The sequence below is a fragment of the Nicotiana tabacum genome, chromosome 4 (assembly GCF_000715075.1).
Source record: "Nicotiana tabacum cultivar K326 chromosome 4, ASM71507v2, whole genome shotgun sequence".
In the NCBI taxonomy this organism is placed as follows: domain Eukaryota; kingdom Viridiplantae; phylum Streptophyta; class Magnoliopsida; order Solanales; family Solanaceae; genus Nicotiana; species Nicotiana tabacum.
The window spans coordinates 7,399,458-7,420,645 of NC_134083.1; the positions used below are offsets into that span (position 1 = coordinate 7,399,458).

General features: G+C 38.7%; 2 protein-coding genes across 2 annotated transcripts; one reads left to right on the forward strand and one right to left on the reverse strand.

The window, feature by feature from the left end:
- Positions 1–13,202: 13,202 nt before the first annotated feature.
- On the reverse strand, positions 13,203–16,207 carry LOC142179780 (uncharacterized). Its single transcript, XM_075250654.1, has 6 exons — positions 16,054–16,207; positions 15,379–15,640; positions 15,075–15,264; positions 14,455–14,726; positions 13,762–14,318; positions 13,203–13,285 (listed from the first exon to the last, which is right to left on the reverse strand). The coding sequence occupies exons 1-6, from the start codon at positions 16,205–16,207 to the stop codon at positions 13,203–13,205; spliced, it is 1,518 nt and encodes a 505-aa protein (XP_075106755.1).
- Positions 16,208–19,825: 3,618 nt separating this feature from the next.
- LOC107830622 (acid phosphatase 1-like) lies at positions 19,826–20,846 on the forward strand. Its single transcript, XM_016658243.2, has 3 exons — positions 19,826–20,200; positions 20,279–20,488; positions 20,576–20,846. Exons 1-3 carry the CDS (start codon positions 19,875–19,877, stop codon positions 20,751–20,753), a joined length of 714 nt encoding a protein of 237 aa, XP_016513729.1. The 5' UTR covers positions 19,826–19,874; the 3' UTR covers positions 20,754–20,846.
- The last annotated feature ends 342 nt before the right edge of the window (positions 20,847–21,188 follow it).

The window sequence follows — 21,188 nt, forward strand, 5'->3', positions numbered from 1 at the left end:
AAATAATTGGATCTTGTTTTATTTTGTTCTAGCTTACTACTTCCAAGAAAGTAAAATGGTTACAAGTTTGGCATCTCAGTTAGAGTAAAACCCTGAAATAGTCACTTATTATCTGTTCTTCATATCCTAGAGAATGATCTCAGTTATTGTACACAAAAAGGGAAAAGGAAAAAAGGGTCTTAGTTGCGTTTCATGACGTGAGAAAGCAAAATTCTACCATAATTGTTGTCTCTCCTTTGGCATTAAAATAAGAGGACATTTAGAATTTGAGGTTTGTGCAAAATTCTACCATAATTGTTGTCTCTCCTTTGGCATTAAAATAAGAGGACATTTAGAATTTGAGGTTTGTGAAAACTATCAGTTTTCACAGTAACCCAAGTTAATATTACAATGATGGTTGAGTTAGATATTTATAAATATTTAGTGAATTTTCTATATATATAAAAAGTCTAGGTATAAATTACTGGATTCACGAAAAATCCATAAACAATCCTCTAAATTTTCCTCTGTTTGGAGTTCCTTTTTTATTTGTATTTTTTATTTTTATAATCATAATATTCGAGCCAACTTACATACACCTCAAGCAGTTCCATGGGATTTGATTCGTGAGATTGGTGTTACGGAATTCAGTTATCAAAAAATGGAAAAGCAAAAACCATAAAAATCGTGCTCAATTGATTGATACTTGGTAGTATATTTAACGGAAAAAGTGCCGAATATATCCATGTACTATCTTAAATAGTTCACATCTATCATCCGTTATACTTTCCGTTCAAATTTAATCCCGCCATTAACATATTAAACAAATTTGCCCCTAACCCTAACGGATGTCCATTGTGGCACCACACTCCGCAAATAAAATTAGGAGTGGGCATAATAACGGCCGAACCGAAAAAACCGGCCGAATCGTGAATTTCGATTTTTCGATTTCGGTTTAATCGGTTATTCGGTCGGTGCACGATTTTTAAATTATTAAATTTCGATTTTTCGGTGCGGTTTACGGTTTTGGTGTTTCGGTTTTCGGTTAAACCGAAAAACCGAAATTTTGGGTATTAGTTGAGAAAAATACGTTTGAACATATGGGTTCTTTTGAGAGTCCAAAACTTATTATCCATCTGAAGGCTAAGCCCAATAGTCCAATACCCATTTGAAGCCCACCCAATTTACCCAAACCTAATTACCTAAGACTTAGTCTTACATATACATTCTCATTTCCCAAATCTAAATCAAAAATTAGATTTAGGATTCCTCTGTGCGACTGCTGCCTTCTTCCTCAGCTCTGTGCGACTACTGTCTTCTTCCTCAGCTCGACTGTGACGCATTCTTCCTCAGCTCGTCGCTCATCCTTCTTCCTCAGATTATTGCGACTTCTTCTAAGTTCTGAGTTCCTTTTCTATGTTCCTAGCTCATTCGATTTTGGTGAAAATTTCTTGTGTTGATTATTCCGCTAAGTGAAAGTCAGCATGTAACTTTCTTCTATTGATCTCTTTCTATGCTACGTTATTTTGTTAAATAGGTACATGGACTTGACTTTCTGTAATTTTCTGCTAAGTTATTTTGAAGTTTCATTGATCTCTGAGCAATTTTGGTAGCTGTTGTGTTCTGTTTGGACGTGAAATCCTGCTAGTAGATTAATTGTTATTTTGTTAATTGTTATTTTGTTCATATTGCTACTAGAAACAGTAGTAGTGGGCTGCTCTAAAAGGAACTGAATCCAATAATTAACAATAGAACTTTGTTCCAGTACAGCTAGATTTGTGTTTGTTTATTCCAAGATTCTCTAGATTAGAGTAGCTGAAATCACTCAATCCGCATTAATGCGTCCAAACTATATTAGCCAGACTTGATTTAGAACAAAGTTTCTCGCATTTTATGACCACTGGAAGTAAATCCAAGATATAAAAATCTTGAACCGTTAATAACCCAAAAAATAAATCGAAAATAACCGAACCGAACTTTGAAAAAATCGCACCGAACCGTAAATACTTTGGTTTGATTTGGTTATTAATATTACAAAACCAAAAACTGATAAACCGAACTTTACTTTCATAATAACTGACCGAACCGAGACGCCCACCTCTAAATAAAATGGAAGTTGGAGTCCATGTTACCATTTTTTACAATATCTTATTTATTGCATAGATTTACAAAATCAAAAAAAAAATTAAAAAAACATTCTCATTTGGAATTTTTACTCCATCTCTATCGTCCACCGTCACCTGCCTGCTTTTTCCCCAATTCCAGCAAGAAATTCAAATTAACTAACTCACACAGACAAAAATTGTCGATAAGATTAAAAGCCACCAAAGTATCACTACCTTAGTTTTACTCAACACCCACTTTATGTCATATAAAATATTTCTTTTCTTCATATCTTGCTTGATTACTGTGACGACACCATTGAAGAATTTGTAAAGAAAGCTTGAGAACATAAAAGTATTGAGATTCATTGAAGTTTGAGCGAAATTGTTAGCTGGGTTTGTTGGCGATTTGAGGCTTGCTGATTTCTTCATCTTCATCGGCATCTTCGCTGGAGGTCATCAGCGACTGTACGCTTTATCCAAACTCTCTAAATCACCTTTTTTTTCATTTTCATTCTCATCATGTGTTTGTTGAAATTTGGAAAGGCCATATCTTTATATTGCTGATGGATTTGCGCAAGAATTTCGGATCTCAAATTTCGAAATCTGAGAAATGAAATTTGGAGATTAATCATTGTTAGAATCATTTGAAAAAAATCATTTGTTGTACTTTATTTTAGATTTACTTACCTATTTGGGAGATGCATTTGAAAGGAGACTAAAATCACCATTAAAGGGTTTCGAAAAGTTTGAAGAATATCCAATGGGCTTGTCATGTTCTACAGCAGGTGTTGAAGTTCATTCTAAGTTACTTGAATATACTGTTGAGGCATAAAATTATTGAGTAAATTCTGGTTTTGAAGCTCTTTTTAGTGGTGAAAAATTGAGTCTTTTGAGTGGTGAAACTGCTGGTTGAAGAAGAATTCGAAGGGGAAAAAAGGTATTGGGGGTGGTGAGGTTAATTACGTGGCATTTTTAATTTAGGGGTCCCAATGTTGTGTTACTGACAAATTTATTTACTATGTTAATGATCACGCCCAACTATGCCTTATAAAAAGGACTAAGCGGGTGCTGCAAAAATAATCCGGTTTAAGAGTCCGGAATCGAATCTCACAGGGAACTAACCTATTTGCTACAACTTTTCAGTATCACTAAAGATAAGCTCAGACAACCTTTAGAGTTCAAGATTTGATTTGCGAATTAACAAAATTAACTTAGAAGAAATGACAATAACAATGATCAACTAGTAAGAATGATGTTAAATCAAGGATAAAAAGATCTAGGGTTTATGATTTTTCCAATTGCAGGATTAATTCCTGACACGTTAGCTATAATCTTGCCGCAACTCTCTCTAAAGATGATGAGTTCTTGTTTACCGCAATTATGTCACGCCCCAAACCTAGGGGGCGAGACCGGCACCTGGTGCCTCACCTATCATTGCGTACCAACTTGCGACTAAGGGAATCTGAACATATAATGTCATACTTTGGCCATGGGCCACATTGCAAGACAATTTGCGAAGCAAAGTATAAAACTGAATGGATACCAAAGCTGACTAAACATCAATATAAAGTTGGGACGGCAAGGCCGTCATAACTACTACAACTGACAAACCAACAAAATATACATACAAGGCCTACAAGCCCAACATACTGCACTAACTAGCAGGATATGTCTACAAGCCTCTACTGATAGATGTACCGTGATCGGAACAGGGCCCCGACCTACACATAACCTATATACATATATACACAAGATGTACACAAAATTCCTAGACCCAGCAACTCCGAAGGACGTTGAGCTTACCGATAAAGCTGAACTCGGGCAACACCTACTGAGGAGGTCTACCCGCCTGTCTGTATGAACCTGCACGCATGAAATGCAGCGTCCCCAGAGAAAGGGACGTCAGTATGAAATACAGTACCGAGTATGTAAGGCAACATAATAACTGAAAGCTAAAACTGAATTGATAATATAATAACTGAAAGTAACCGGGAGTCAAAGATAACCTGAAGATATGCTTACCTGCTGATACTGACTCAACTCTCTCAATATAGTAAGTAAAATAACTGTCAGGCCCTATAAGGCTCGGTATATATACAACTGCTCTGCCGTAGTAGGCTCGCTCATAGGCGCTCGCCCATACTAGGCTTTGTATCTCGGCCAACTGGGCTCGCTCATAGGCGCTCGGCCACAGTAGGCTCGGTATATAACTTACCATCTGATCGAAGGTTGCCCAATATGGGCCTGCCCATCGATTATAGCTCGATGGTAATAAAAATACTGTAATACTGTATATATAGGCTCTCTGCTCTCTTGACTGGAAGAAGACAATACTCAATTAAATATGAAGTACCGATAAAGAGAATACTGTAATTTATGAGACTATGATAATATATATAAATTCGGGAGTATGAACTTCTCTTTATGCCTCGTTATCAAACACATGTAATTACGAGATCATGCCAAAATGAAGGAAGGGTTTAGCCTTAACATACCTGAACTGATTCTCTTGACAATCCTTCTAACACACGTCAATTGCGATAACATGTAACGGCAGATCGAAGTATGGGAAAATTCATGTGATATTCTTGAGAAAGATTGTACCGTACTCTCTTAGAATCGCAAAATTCCGTTATTGTTTCTAAGAAGCCTCGTAGTATAACTTCGGATAAATTCTTGTTGAAGCAAAAATCACGTTCCATCACTTGTGCGAATTTGCTGAAGCACTATATCTTGCTATGAAGAATTGATATGTCTTTCTTTGGATTTTTGAGATGTCTTTTACCTTAGTGGGTGTGGGCCCCACTAAGGTAATGAGTTGGCCACAAAAAATTCTCCAAACGCCACCTTGTAATTTGACTTAAAAGTCACCAAATGGAACATATATTGTTGCCACGTTTGGGGGCCTTTAGGCCTTATCCAACACCTTAATTAATTATCTACTAATCCTTAATTAACTAGGTAATGTTCCATTACTCAATAATTAATCAATTATTCACTTAATCAATTATTTCCACTTACTTAAAATACTACTCACTTTTAACATACATTATACACCTTACTATCATGGTCATGTGGTACCTTATATGGCACTAGTCCATAAATATGGGGTATTATAGCTTGGACCGTATTTTACCCCAAATTGTCAAACCTCGACGAAACGCATTTTCTTCGATTTGTTTACCCTCTCACCTTCACGAATTTACTAATCACTTATTTTGAAATAGCAAAATGCTTATAATCTCAAAATAATCTCATTCCCAAACTTACGTCGATTAACTTACGACGAAACTTTAATGTATGAAATTGCGAGATGTAACATTTCACGTACGAAAACATAGAGTGTAATAAATTATCTCTTGATCAATTACGATAATTTACTAGAAGTATTTTCTCGAACTACTCTAGCTGACAATTCGTATAACTCATAAATATCGTGCCAAAGCTTCATTATCTTTAATCCCGCTTTTAAATTCAAGTAATTAAACTCTTAACTTTCTCAAAAGTGGCGTTGTTCAACAACAATATAATCAAGTGTTCTCTCTCAAGCAACACAAGATAACTAGACATGATAATCAAGGGCCATTCAATTAACCACAAGAAACACATTGTTGAATAATTAAAGCCTAAAAACGGCTCAATTATATCAAAATGAAATCAAGACTTCACCCAACAATTGGTTCCACAACCCTAGATGACGGGTTTTGCTACTCATAACTGTGTAAATAATCATAGTAATATCTAAAAGCATTGAACTATAAATTAAAGAAAAGCGGAGAGAAAAACTCAAGTGATTCGTGCTTCCAAAGTGCTATGTAGCATCTTGCCTCTCTAATGATGTCTAACCATTCAAAAACTAACTTTACGAGGTATTTATAGGGTTGAGGTTGAAGTATACATGTCCACAAATAGTGAGGAAATAAAATTGGCTCGGATAGCAGCGTCGACGTGAGGCACTGTCAAAGGCACCAATATTTCTGCACGAGGCACCGTTAGGGGCGCCAATGATAGTGCTCTGGACAAGGCCTTGCACTGTCTATGGCCATGAATTTTCAATGTCTTGCACGTCTTCTTTTATTGCTCCATTTTGTAGCTCTAAGGTACCATTTCGTGCAACCTTTCTCCAATTTATGTCTAAGCATTCCTACACATGAAATAAGCTCAATTGTCGCACAAATTAGCATCCAAACAACAAGCAAGTAGGGTAAATAACGTCAAAATATATGAAATTATAGCACGACATCATTACCCCACACTTAAATGTTGCTCGCCCTTGAGTCAACCAACCAAACACTTCCTCTTCAAGTACCCAATAAGCCACACATTCACAGCACGCTACACTTATGACCATGGTTGATAGTAAGAATTAAGCTCTAGCATATGCGATCAAAATACACTTCCCATACTCATGCCCAATTTCAAAACATCCAACTCAGGAACAACATGATTATAACAATCCTAGCCTTGAAAACTAACTCAATGTCACAATGCACCTGAGGCTTGAATACTTAATCTAATAGAGAAGTCTAATAATGTTACATATCCTTTGTGAAACCATGTGCCCTCACAATAAAAATAAGAGTAAGCAGTCCACACATCTGAATCACATGATCCAATATATTTTAAGGACTCATACATATGAAGAAAAATCATCCACTTTCTCAAAGAAGTCACATGCACGCAAAAGGTACCATAGGCTTGCCCATTATGTAAACATCTACTAATGTAGGCCCGCTCGGTCCGAAATCAACTGGGACTTTATTATGGCTGTAATGTGGGCTAAGGGATGGGTAGACTATATTTAAGATATAGTGGCTAACCCTCCTAAGCACTTTAACACATCACGTATTCAACTTTAGGCGCAAAATTCCTTCAATCCACTTCAATCATCACAAGATAGCTCACCCCAGAATATATTTCCTTCTTCTTTATGCACTGCTTTAGATCACATCCACTAGCAAAAATAAGAAACTTTTATTTATTCATTTATTCCCTTTTTTGTATTTTTGCCTTGCCACTAATGGATTTTTATTTACAGCACAAGTGCACATTTCATCCTTCTATTGGTTCCAATCAAAAGTTACCCCAAGTTTCCTCATTACTTCTTTCTAGCGCTCTCTTTACAATTCAAGTGCTTTAAGAGGTCTAAGGATCAAAATGATTCAATTAAGAATAAACGGGGATACGCTTGCAATGCGGGTGCCAAAAGAAAAGCTTATAGGCTCAAAAATGGTAACTGGGGACGATTTTATTTGTGATAGGCAACAAAACTCAAAAAGAATAAAGAAAGTCTAACATCACTTTTCAAACCAAGCAATACCTAGGATTTCGATTCAATTCACATTATAGGCAAGTTCTAGACTAAAATACAATAACATGGACTATGCAAAGAACTCACTTCACACATGGCACATGACTCCCTAAGGACGGTTTCATTCGGACTCTCAATCAAGCAAGTATTCACAAATCCAAGAGATATATTAAGCATAAAGCACAAAGTGAACACAAGTCAAGTAGTCGAGACATAGGAGTTATACCACATGCTATTTATTTTTACCAAGGTATCATCATATATTTAAAGTTAAGGGAAGGTGAAACGCATGCCAGAACCTAAATATGCAACCATCAAACAAGTCAAAGGGTGCAAATCACATCAGTTTCTCCTTTATTTCCTACATACTACTATAAAAGTAAAAATAAATAAATTAAAACTATTACCCGATTCAAGTTACATCCCACGGAAAAGAACCAAGGAATGAAGAAAAACCACGGGGGATTATTACTACCTAAGAAAAATAAAAGACATGTTTTTGTATTTTTTTTCTATTATCTATTTTTTTGTATTTTTTATTAGACTTAAATCCCTCAAGAAAACTGTCTAGGAGATCCATCATCGGGAAAAGTCAAATTTTTTTTCTTTTTCTTTTTCTTTTTATAAAATATAAAATATAAAATAAAAACTACTACACTACTCAATACTATTCTAAAGTATCCTAAAATAATAAAACAAGAAGCTAACAAAAAAGTAAATAATAAGCTAGAAATTAAAAAAAGAAAAGAAGAAGAAGCTAATATGGTTATTAATCTATTACTACTATGCACATTGAGAGTTACCCACCCCACACTTAAAAATGCAGTGTCCCCAATGCATAATTAAAGTAGAAAGGGTGAATAAGAACTCCTTGATCAATCCTCGAGACGATGACCCTCATCGAATAAGGCTTGGTCATCCTCATCCCAATCATCAACGTCATTACCCAGATCCTTACCAGTGGCATCAATCATTAGATCAACTTGCTCCTCGTCACCCTGTACCGAATGCTCTAGATTGTTGATATTTTCCTCTGTGGCACCCCTAGCCCACAGATAAACCAACTAATCGTTGTGCAGGTATGGTGAGCGGGAACCGCTCAGTCAACTAAGTCCTCTCCTCTGAAGTAGCAGGCATACCCCTAATCCTCAACTGCAAATCCATCATCCTATACAAATAAGCCAGGATGCTCTCATCGCGAGCCTGACGCTCCGCTGTAGTCAATGTCGTACCATCTCCCTTATCTGGCCCACGGATAACCGCTATGTCGGTAGCTCGAGATGTGGATGGAATCAATATGTCAAACTTGGGCTCCTCATCCACTTGCTCTCTACACAAATATTGCATAAGAATATTCTAGTTAGAGTGACCTTTCTAGATTATGCCATCTGGCTACGTATCAACTGGCCTACATTCATCGACCACCCTTTCATTAAGAAATACACTAGACATACTCTCTATCGGACAACAACAGAATCATAATCACACGAAAGTAGTCTCGTGTTCAGCAAGCGCAACCACACTTTAGCAATTTTCATAAACTTCACGTTCAGCAAAGAAGTACGGGTGTTCTGTATCTTGTCCCGTGTTCACACCGCATTCGAATTAACACCTCACAGTGTGTGCCTAATATTTGTGTAAGCAGGCCGGTCAAAAAAGTCACACAACAGACAACATGGGACATCAGGGGCATCCAAAAATCTACATAATGCACTAGCTAAAATATCAATAAGCCTTCCACGAATAGGCACCAATTGCTTTGTATTCTCAATGTTCCATATGGCGTAGAATTGGCGCACTAAGCTAAAGTTTGCCTCTCCAGGATTTTTAAATACAAAACCCAGTCCTAGTTCATGTATTCTTTCCCAAATCTGAGGGTCACAGGACTTCAATTTGTGCTCATCAACTGCAAAATCAGGGAGATATGAGTTTGGGCAACACTTCGTGTACCATCCCCTCCCATATGGGGGCACACTCTTGATGCCATACTTACGAGTCGCTCTCTCTTGAGGTTGTGCCCCGATAGAAGCATAAGACACTTGCTTTACTTTACCACTGTGACTACCAGACATAGGCTCAACTCTGTTCTTTTTCTTTGGCGGTGGGCCTGACGAGGTGGCCTTTGCCTTTGGTGGTGCCTTGGCCTTAGCCGGTGCCTCAGAAATAGCTGTTGCACGAACCATATTGCACGTACCTGTCAACAATGACAATTGTCAATGCAAGGAAACAACAACTATCACAAAAATAAGGTCGGAGTGACCCCACACTAAATGCTCTATGATATGCTAATTACTTTAAACCATAGGCTACTCAGTGTATTAGTATCTAAATTTCGGCACTACACATAGCCCGTATGTCATTGCAAACACACTTTATCAATCCACATCGACTCCGTAGAGTTACCCCACACTTAGGTTTTTATATCAATTATGCACTTCTAATACAAAACAACCAATCCCGGAGACTCGGGCTCCCATTGGGACTAAAATCGCCAATGAGGCAATTTATCAAACACATTGTATGCATTATTTGTGTGTGAGTTTCTTTGTGGGTGAAGGATTGCTCCATCCTCCCAAAATGGGCTAGGGAATCGAGTGTGAAACACTCGTTACAACAATCACAACATATCCTAAGGGGTATTTGGCGTTGGAAATTTTTAGCACAATTGCACCTTGTATAGCATATCACCTAACACTAGAAATTACAAGGAAAAAAAGATAATAGAGGAGAGAGAAAATCATACATGTTGCTTGAGAAAGAGAACGAGGCATTGGAGGTAAGGTGGTGGCTTGAGGCGTTGGGATTTTTGGTGTCTCCTTGAACACGGGACAGTGGGGGCAGGGAGTTAGGTAGAAGATTTTGTTTCTTATTTTGTTGTGGATGCTGGGGTCGTTTGGGTTTTACAAGAGCGGGATGTTTGTGGGGCTGGTAATTAATTAAGAGGGGAATGTTGTTTTGTTAATGGGTTTGGTTGAATGGGAAAAACAAAAGAAAAAATAAATCGAGAGACTTACATAGGGCCTTAGCGCGTTGGACAGCGCCAGGCCGTGTGAGGCGTGCGAGCTAGAAGTCGCGAGGCAGCGTGAGGGCAGCGTTTGGATGCTGTGAAGCGGCATGAGGCGCGCCAATAATGATGCTATATAGGTTGCATCATAGAGTCTAGGGCGCTAAGCTTAGCGTGACAGACATCGCAAGGCAGCATCTGGGGCACTGGATTTTTAGCACGGGGCGGGGCAATGTTTGGATGCTGCTAGGAGACATGAGGTGCGCTAAGAGGAGACTTCTCCCCATGATTGCTCAATGTCTTCTTGTTTGTTTTGCACCCCTTTAGCTTGTTTAGGATCTCGAGCACATCAATCTTCCAAGTAGCTCCACTACCTACAAAAACACGACAAACCCACACAAAACTCACTTGTTAATCCGCCTCAATATCAAACGAAAACTAAAACTAAACTAAATCTACGCTACAAATTGGGTTGCCTCCCAATAAGCACCTTAGTTAACGTCATGTCATGACGACTACAACACGACCATGGGTTGCCTCCCAGGAAGCGCCTAATTTAACGTCACGGCAAGACGCATGCTTTTAGGATTACACTTCGCTCACATATTGAGGCTCTTCCAAGTACGTCACATCTTTCTCCCTTTTTTGTTCAATCATTCCAAGGTAGTGTTTCAACCTTTGCCCATTCACTTTAAACCTGTTCGTTCCATCTTCGGACTCAATTTTTACTACTCCACTTGGGAACACTTGCATAACTCTAAATGGTCTCGACCATCTATATTTCAGCCTACCCGAAAATAATCTCAATCTCGAGTTGTATAACAACACTAGATCTCAGGGTTTGAAGTTCCTGTCTAGAATGTGCTTGTCATGCATCATCTTCATCATTTCCTTGTACAATCTTGTACTCTCGAATGCCTGTAGCTGGAACTCCTCGAGTTCATGTAACTTTGAAACTCTACTTGTGCCTGTGGTTTCCATATCCAAATTCAACTGCCACAATGCCCATAAGGCTTTATGCTCAAGCTCCATCGGAAGATGGCGGGATTTTCCAAACACCAACTTGTATAGAGACATACCAATTGGAGTTTTAAATGTTGTGCGGTAATCCCATAATGCAACATCCAACTTCCTTGCCCAATCAGTCCGAGTCGCATTCACTGTCTTGGTCAGGACACTTTTGATTTCCATGTTGGACACTTCCATTTGCCTACTCATTTGTTGGTGGTAATGTGTGGAAACCTTATGGAGAACTCCATACTTTTCTAACAGCCTTGTGAATGCTCTATTATAGAAATGAGTTCCACCATCACTGATTATAGCTCTCGGAGTGCCAAACTGTGTGAAAATATTTTTCCTTAGAAATCCTATCACTCTTTTGGCATCATTTGTTGGAAGAGCCGCAACTTCAACCCATTTGAAGACATAGTCAATTGGTACCAATATGTACTTGTTACCATACGAGCTGACAAATGGTCCCATAAAATCAATCTCCCATATGTCAAACACTTCTACCTCTTGAATTGTAGTCATCGGCATCTCGTGACAGAGAGATATATTGCCGGCTCTTTGGCACTCATAACAACATTTCACCAGGGCATGGACATCCTTGAATAGAGTCGGCCAATACAAATCCGACTCCAACACCTTCGCAGTTGTCCGAATTCCTCCAAAGTGCCCACCATATGGTGAAGCGTGGCAAGCCTGCAAAACAGAAGAATGATCTTTCTCGGGGATACACCTCTGGATCATGTTATCCACATAAATTTTTAAAAGTAAAGGTTACAACAACAACAACATACCCAGTAATGTCCCACACTGTGGGGTCTAGGGAGGGTAGTGTGTACACATACCTTACCCCTACCTTGTGAGGATAGAGAAGTTGCTTTCAATAGACCCTCAGCTCAGATAAGCACCACATTAATGAAAATATAGACTAAAAGGGATAATACCAAAAAGCCATATAAAAGCAGAATAAAAACAACAAAACAGTAAGGTGATCAATAATGAAAGAAAACAATGGTTAGTCATAAAAACCTACTGCCAACAGAAAGCGAGACTTGGTACCAATACTACTGTTATGAACACTCTAGACTACCTACTCTACTACCCTAATCCTCGACCTCCATATCTTCCTATCAAGGTTCATGTCCTCGGTGAGCTGAAGTTGCGCCATGTCTATTGGCCTACCTCTACCTCTCCCTAGGCCCTCCAATGTCAACCTCTCACACCTCCTCAATGGTGCATCTGTGTTCCTCCTCCTCACATGACCACACCATCTAAGTCGCGCTTCCCACATCTTGTCCTCAATAGGGGCCACACCCACCTTGTCGCGAATAACCTCATTTCTGATCCTATCTAACCTGGTGTTCCCGCACATCCATCTCAACATCCTCATCTCTGCTACCTTTATCTTCTAGACATGAATGATCTTGACTGGCCAACACTCAGTCCCATACAACATTGTTGGTCTGACCACCACTTTGTAAAACTTACCCTTAAGTTTCGGTGGCATTTTCTTGTCACATAAAACACCGAAAGCGAGTCTCTATTTCATTTATCCCGCTCCAATATGATGTGTGACATCTTCATCAATCTCCCCATCCCTCTGAATAATAGACCCAAGGTACTTAAAACTCCCTCTCCTAGGGATGACCTACGAGTCCAGCCTCACCACCCCTTCCCCTCCTTGAGTCTCGCCACTGAACTTACACTCCAAGTATTCTGTTTTAGTCTTGCTTAGCTTGAAACCTTTAGATTTCAGGATCTGCCTCCATACCTCTAATTGCGCATTCACACTGTCTCACATCTCGTCGATCAATACAATATCATCTACAAATAGTATGCACCACGGCAACTCCCCTTGGATGTGGCGTGTTAGTACGTCTATCACCAGAGCAAACAAAAAAGGGCTGAGTGCCAACCCCTGATGCTACCCCATCATAACCGAAAAATGGTCCACGTCCCCACCCACCGTCCTCACTGGGGTATTTACTCCATCATACATGTCCTTAATCAACCTAACGTAGACAACATGTATACATATAGCCTCCAAACATCTCTACAAAACTTCCCTTAGAACTTTATCGTACGCCTTTTCTAAGTCGATGAACACCATATGCAAGTCCTTCTTTCTCTCCCTATACTGCTCCATCAATCTCCTAACAAGGTGGATGGCTTGTGTAGTCTAACGCCTCGGCATAAACCCAAACTAGTTCTCGAAAATAGACATAATCCTCCTCAACCTTAGTTCTACCACTCTCTCCCAGACTTTCATAGTAAAGGTTCATCCCAATAATAAGACCGACAATCACGAAAGAACTTTTTCTTTTGAGTCGAAGAGAGTTCATAAGGTACAATACCGCTTGCTAAATAGTTAGCAATATCAGCATGACAAGGAGTCTCCTCTATTGCCACTGCTAGTAATTGTTCATCCGGGAATGTCTCTGTTATATCTTCAACCTCTACTTTCTTTTCAGCTCCCTCCAACCTTGAAAGGTGGTTTGCCACTTGATTCTTCGTTCCTTTTCTATCGCAGATCTCCAAATCGAATTCTTGTAGAAAAAGAACCCAACAGATCAAGTGTGGCTTTGACTCCTTCTTTGTTATCAAGTAACTAAGTCCTATATGGTCAGTATAAACAATCACTTTTAAACTTATGAAATAAGACCTAAAGTTATCGAATGCAAACACTACATCCAATATCTCTTTCTCAGTCACAGTATAATTGAGATGTGCACCGCTTAGCGTTCTACTTGCATAGTAAATTGGGTGCACCATTTTGTCCTTTCGCTGCCCCAAAACTACTCCTATAGCATAGTCACTCGCATCAAATATGAGCTCAAATGGATGCTCCCGGTCGGGTGTAACGATGATTGGTGCAATCACTAGTCTCTTCTTCAACTCCTCAAATTCTAACCTACAATCATCAGAAAACACAAAGGGTGATCCTTTTCAAGCAGTTTACATAGGGATTAGAAATTTTAGAGAGATCCTTTATAAATCGCCCGTAGAAACCAACGTGCCCGAGGAAACTTCTTATTGCCTTGACTGACGTGGATGGTGGCAACTTCTCTTTTACGTCAACTTTAGCATGGTCGACCTCAATACCCTTACTTGACATTCGATGGCCCGACACTATACCTTCTTGTACCATAAAATGGCACTTCTCGCAATTTAGCACCAGGTTTGTCTCCACACACCTTTTCAACACTCTTCTCAAATTGGTAAGATAGTCATTGAATGAATTCCGCACCACTAAGAAATCATCCATAAAGACTTCCATAATAGCTTCAACTATATCAGTGAAAATGGCTAGCATACACCTCTGGAAAGTGGTCGGTGCATTGCATAGGCCAAACAATATTCTCCGAAAGGCAAAGATGACATATGGACAAGTGAATGACGTTTTCTCTCTATCCTCAAGGGCTATTGTGATCTGATTGTACCCCAAATATCCATCCAAAAAGCATAAGTAAGACCTCCCTGCCAATCTATCCAACATTTGGTCAATGAATGGTAAGGGAAAGTGGTATTTCCGGGTGGCAGTGTTCAGTTTTCTGTAATCCATGCAAATTTGCCAGCCCGTGACTGTACGAGTAGAGATCAACTCATTATTCTCATTCTGCACAACAGTCATGCCATCTTTCTTCGGAACACATTGGACTGGGCTTACCCAGACGCTATCCGAAATCGAGAAGATGATGCCTGCATCCAACCACTTAATATATTCCTTTTTCTCCACTTCCTTCATATTCGGGTTCAGCCTTCTTTGTTGTTCCCTGGAAGGTTTTTGCCCCTCTTCCAAAAGAATCTTATGCATGCAAAAGGCTAGGCTAATACCCTTAATGTCTATCATGGTCCAACTAATAACAATCTTACATTCCTGTAACACCTATAAGAGTTGTTCTACCTGCACAACTAACAAACCAGATGAGATAATAACAAGTAAAGTAGAGTTAGGCCCTAAGAAAGCATACCTGAGGTGAGCTGCAAGCGGTTTCAGGTCCAACTGTGGTGCTCCCTCTATTGACGGCTTCACAAGTGGTGTTTCTCTTTCTTCTAAGTGTAGTGGTTCAAATTGAGGTTCCCTTTTCCATAACCCTTGACCTTTGAGAGCCATAACCCAGTCTGTCAACTCTTCACCATCCACTTCTTTCAAATTCATCAAACAAGCTTCTAATGGGTCTCTGACATAGAGAGTCTCATCCTCCTCTTGTAGTATAACATCAACTGCCTCCACTAGAACAATTTGCAAATTCACTAGCCCTCCTCATAGATTGTTGAACATTGAATATTATCTCTTTATTATTCAACCTCATTTTCAATTCTCCAATCTCAAAGTCAATTAATGCTCTCCCAATGGCTAAGAACAACCTTCCCAAAATTATGGGTATTTCTTCGTCAACCTGGCAGTCAGGAATAACGAAATTAGCATAAAATACAAACTTCCCCACTTGGACGAGCACATCATCTTCTTGTTGGCTTTTTCATTGTGCGATCAGCTAGTTGCAACAACATTGAGGTTGGTCTAGCTCTGCTAATGCCTAACTTTGTGTATATTGCCAAGGGCATCAAGTTAATATTGGCTCCCAAGTCATACTATGCTTTAGCAAAAACATAACTTCCAATAGTGCATGGCATAGTGAAACTACCGGGATCAGACAACTTTTGAGCCATAGGACTTGTCACTACCGCACTATAAGCTTGAGTCAGAGTTACAGTAGATAGGTCCTGGAAATCAAACTTTCGAGACATTAAATCCTTCATCATTTTAGCATAACTTGGCATTTCCCTCAAAGCATCCATCAACGGAATATTCAATTAAATCTGTCTGAGCATTTCCATGAATTTACTATATTGATCATCTTTCTTTTTTTGTGACAACCTCTGATGGAATGGTTCAGGAAGTAGCTTCTGCCCACTGCTTTGTGTTGTTTCCTGATTAGAAGTCGTTTCCACTACCTGTTCTGGAAACTATTCAATTTCTTTCTTCTTGCCTTTGTCAACTTGTGCTTGTTCAATTACAACCTCTGTGAGCTCCATCGACTCATCAATATCGAATGGCACCGGAGTAAATGGCCCTGTGTCTTTATTAGATTGAGCAACTTTTTGCTCTCTGTCCAAATCCCTTCTATTCCTGAGACTCACTGACATTAACTGATTCGGTTTCTGCTCTTTTGGATCGATGTTTGTGTCTGAAGGCAACGTTCCTTATAGGCGATTGTTCAAAGCCATGGACAACTAGCCTAACTGAGTTTTAATGCCTTTAATAGCCGAGTCATGTGCGACTAACTTTTCTTTCTTCCTTCCATTTGTCCCAATGATTTGTTGCAATATGCCCTTGATTTCTATCACATAATTGTCGCCATGTCTGGTCACCTGCTGTTGATGAGGCTGTTGGTAAGCCAGTTGTTGTTGGTGCTGCTAATTGTAACTCTGTTGCCTTTGATAGGGCATAACTTAGCCTTGTGGTCGTGCTCCCCGAGGATTGATATTGTAATGTTGCTGGGTTGGTCACTACTGCTGATTTTGAGGTCCCCATTGTTGTCCACCTTGCCTCTGAACCCCAAAATTATTTACGTAATTCATGTCTTCTCTGAAGCCATGGTTATCATTTTCTCCACTCCACGAGCAAATATACGACTGATTGATGCAATGAGTGCATAGGCCTCCATTTGACGTGTCAACAATATGAACCTGTTTCGTGCTCATATCATCAATTTTCTTTGTCAACAAGCTCATCTGGGTCAGGAGAGTGACTATGTTTTATGCATTTGTATTGTTTGGGTCAAGAGAAACAGAATGTACTATTGGAGTGAGTGTTGTATCCCTCGTCATCCAACCTGAATTTTGAGCCATATTGTCAAGAAGAATCTTACACTCTGTGAATGATTTGCTCAAGAATGCACCCACTGCTGAAGCATCTACATTGGCCTTTAGACTGTCAGCCAAACCAATATAGAATCTCTGTCCTAGCATCTGATCTGGGATGCCATGGTGTGGACACTTCACAAATATATCCTTATACCTCTCCAGGTTTCTTGCAAAATTTCAGTTGGTTTCTACCTGAACTGCAGTATCTCATCAAATTTCCTTGCAGTCTTATTGGGTGGATAAAACTTCTTGACTAGTTCCTCCCAAGTAGCAATGGAGTTTATTGGGAGCGAATTCAGCCAAGTTTGAGCATCCCCAGTCATTGAGAATGGAAACAATAACAATCTGATTGCTTCGGGTGTCACATTCGGTTGTCTTTGAGTGACACAAATTGATAGAATATTCTTCAAATGTTGTTGTGGGTCTTTGATGTAAGACCCGGAGAACATCCCTTTATTCTATAGCAAGTGCAGCATGTTATTTGTAATTTAAAAAGTCTCCGCTTGTATCAGAGGGACTGCAATTGCAGTTGCCAGATTGTCAGCAGTTGGTTGCGCCCAATCATATAAAGCAGCCTTTGGTACAATAGGTGTTACCACTCTGATGTTTGGGTCAACTTGATTATTTCTATTGTTCCCGTTGACGTTTTCGACGTCACCCATTTAAATTTCGATTTGTTCGTTCTGTTTTTGCTGTTTGCCCTTTTTGTTAGCCCGATTCAATGTCATCAATTCTTTCTCGGAATCTGAGAGACTTTCAAATAGTTCACCAGTTCTCAAGGAGCTTCTAGGCATGCACTTGAGGCACAGAAGAATTCAAACGTGAGAATTTTAATGAAAATATTTTTTGCACCATGAAAAATTGATCTAAACTAAAAATCCTAACAATTCTTTCAAGTTGTAACAAATAACACCGTTAGTTCCCCCGCAACGATGCTACAATTTGATCACGAGTAACTATGCCTTATAAAAAGGACTAAGCGGTCGTTGCAAAAATAATCTGGTTTAAGAGTCCGGTATCGAATCCCACAGAGAACTAATCTATTTGCTACAACTTTTTAGTATCACTAAAAATAAGCTTAGACAACTTTCAGAGTTCAAGATATGATTTGCGAATTAACAAAAATTACTTAACTAAGAAGAAATGACAATAAAAACTATCAACTAGCAAGAATGGGGTTGAATCAAGGATAAAAAGATCTAGGATTTATGATTTCTCCAATTTCCAGATTAATTCCTCACACGTTAGCTATAATCTCGCCGCAACTCTCTCTAAAGATGATGAGTTCTTGTTTACCGCAATTATCTCTCGATCAATTACGATAATTTACTAGAAGTATTCTCTCGAACTACTCTAAATGATAATTCGTATAACTCATAAATATCGCGCCAAAGTTTCGTTATCTCTAATCATACTTTTAAATTCAAGTAATTAATCTCTTATCAAGTATTCTCTCTCAAGCAACAAAAGATAACTAGACACGTTTAATCAAGGACCCTTCAATTAACCATAAGAAACACATAGTTGAACAATTAAAGCGTAAAAACGGCTAAATTTTATCAAAACGCAATCAAGACTTCATCCAACAATTAGTTCCATCCACCCTAGATGACGGGTTTAGCTACTCATAACTGTGTAAATAATCATAGTAATATCTAAAAGCATTGAACTATAAATTAAAGAAAGGCGGAGTGAAAAACTCGAGTGATTTGTGCTTCCAAAGTGTTCTGTAGCCTATTGCCTCTCTAATGATGTCTAACCCTTCAAACACTAACTTTACGAGGTATTTATAGGGTTGGGGCCGAAGTCTACATGTCCAAAAATAGTGAGGAAATAAAATTGGCTCAGATAGCAGTGTCGGTGTGAGGCACTGTCAGAGGCACCAACATTTTTGTGCGAGACACTGTCAGGGGCGCCACTGTTTCTGCGCGAGACACTGTCAGGGGCGCCAATGATTCTGCGCGAGGCACTATCAGGGGCGCCAATGACAGTGCCCTGGACAAGGCCTTGTACTGTCTATGGCCATGACTTTTTTTCCTTAAAGTGTTAAATTAAACTACATCATCTAAATTGAAATGGATGAAGTATTATGCTCTAAAAAAGAAGAATGATACACTTAATTGAATGATGAGTTACTCAATAAAAGAGAACTCAATACCCACAAAATAGTTATTTTTTTCCTTTTTGAAAATGCACATATATTATAGAAATTTTAGATTCGTATTTGTGCTGGTCCAATGGTTCAAGTTCTCCCCACACCCGCTTGCTGCATTTTTAGAGTGATACCAAACAAAAATTGTAAGATGGGGTTGCGTTTTGCCTTTGGGCATCTTTTGTTAGGACCAACAACAATAATTTATTTCTCCGTACGATCATGATAAATATAAATAATTTTAAGGAAGAAAGCATACCAAACACCTTCAATAATTTACTAGTACTACTTATTAAAACAATAAAAAAAATACAGAAAGATGGCACGAAGTAATTCACTGACTTATCATAAGATGGTAAGGGGTCAGTTCAAAGTTCAAACTCTATATAAAGGACCAACACACATACTCACTTACTAAGAAATAGAGTAACATAAAATATCAATAACATGAAGGTCATTCTCTTCCTCCTCTTTATAGCTACTGGAGCAGCAGAAGCTGGTGCTAAAATCAATTGTTTGAGCTGGCGTATAGCAGTTGAAACCAACAACATCCGTGACTGGAAAACAGTACCCGCTCAATGCAAAAGCTACGTGAGCGAGTACATGACTAGCCAGCAATACCGCGACGATTGTAACGCTGTGGTCATCGCTGCTATCGAGTACGCCAAGTCCCTTAACATTTCCAAAGAAGGGAAGGACCTTTGGGTCTTTAATATAGATGAAACCACGCTATCTAATGTTCCTTATTATTCTCGTCCTCAAGTCGGCTTTGGGTAAGCAGTTCAATTGAATCTCCTTAGCTGAAAAATTATATTGTCCTCTAAGATAGTGTATACATTATATGTGGTCAGGGCAACAAAATCAAGCGGGAAGAAGTTTGAGTCATGGATTAAAGAAGGAAAATCACCGGCAGTGCCAGGTGTTCTGTTACTGTATAAAATATTGTTGGATTTGGGTATTAAACCAATCTTTATTACGGACACAAAGGAAGAATTCAGACAACTGAGAATTGCAAACCTAAAGAAAGCTGGCTACCATTCTTGGTTCAAGTTCATTTGCAAGTAAGAATTAATCTTGATTTTAGGCATATGGATATGGTATATTTATGATATATATTATTAATTAATTAATGTTGTGGCTGCATGTAGGGGAAAAAATGATTCAGAATTATATACAGAACATAAAGGTAACTGGAAAACTCAGAAAAGGGCAGAATTGGTGAAAGCTGGATACAGACTAGTTGGCAACTTAGGAGGATGGGATGATATTATTGTAGATTTCTTGTTGCGCACATTCAAAATGCCGAATCCCATGTACTACTTTTAAGGGTTGAAACTAAATTACCCACTTCGAAATAAGGTGTCTCTGAAATGTTTCAAAGTGCCATGATATTAATGTCAAGCAAAGATTTGAGGCGTATGATCGTCACTTTGTTGTATTCTTTCATCCGTTTTATGCGACTCTTTTTTTTTACTCTATTTAAATTCTTCCGTCAAACCTCTCTATAACATTATCCCCATATAACAACACTTTACTATAAAAGCCAAGTTTTTGTGGAATCAATTTCCATGTTATGTTATAATATATGTTCTCTATAACAGCATTTCGCTATAACATACAAAAATATTCGGAACAAACGAGACTGTTATACAGAGATTTGACTATATACATAATGATCACATATATTTATAATCACAAAAATATCATGGTATATATAAGATACAAGTTCTAAGCGTATATTTGTTACTCTATTTGTTTCAA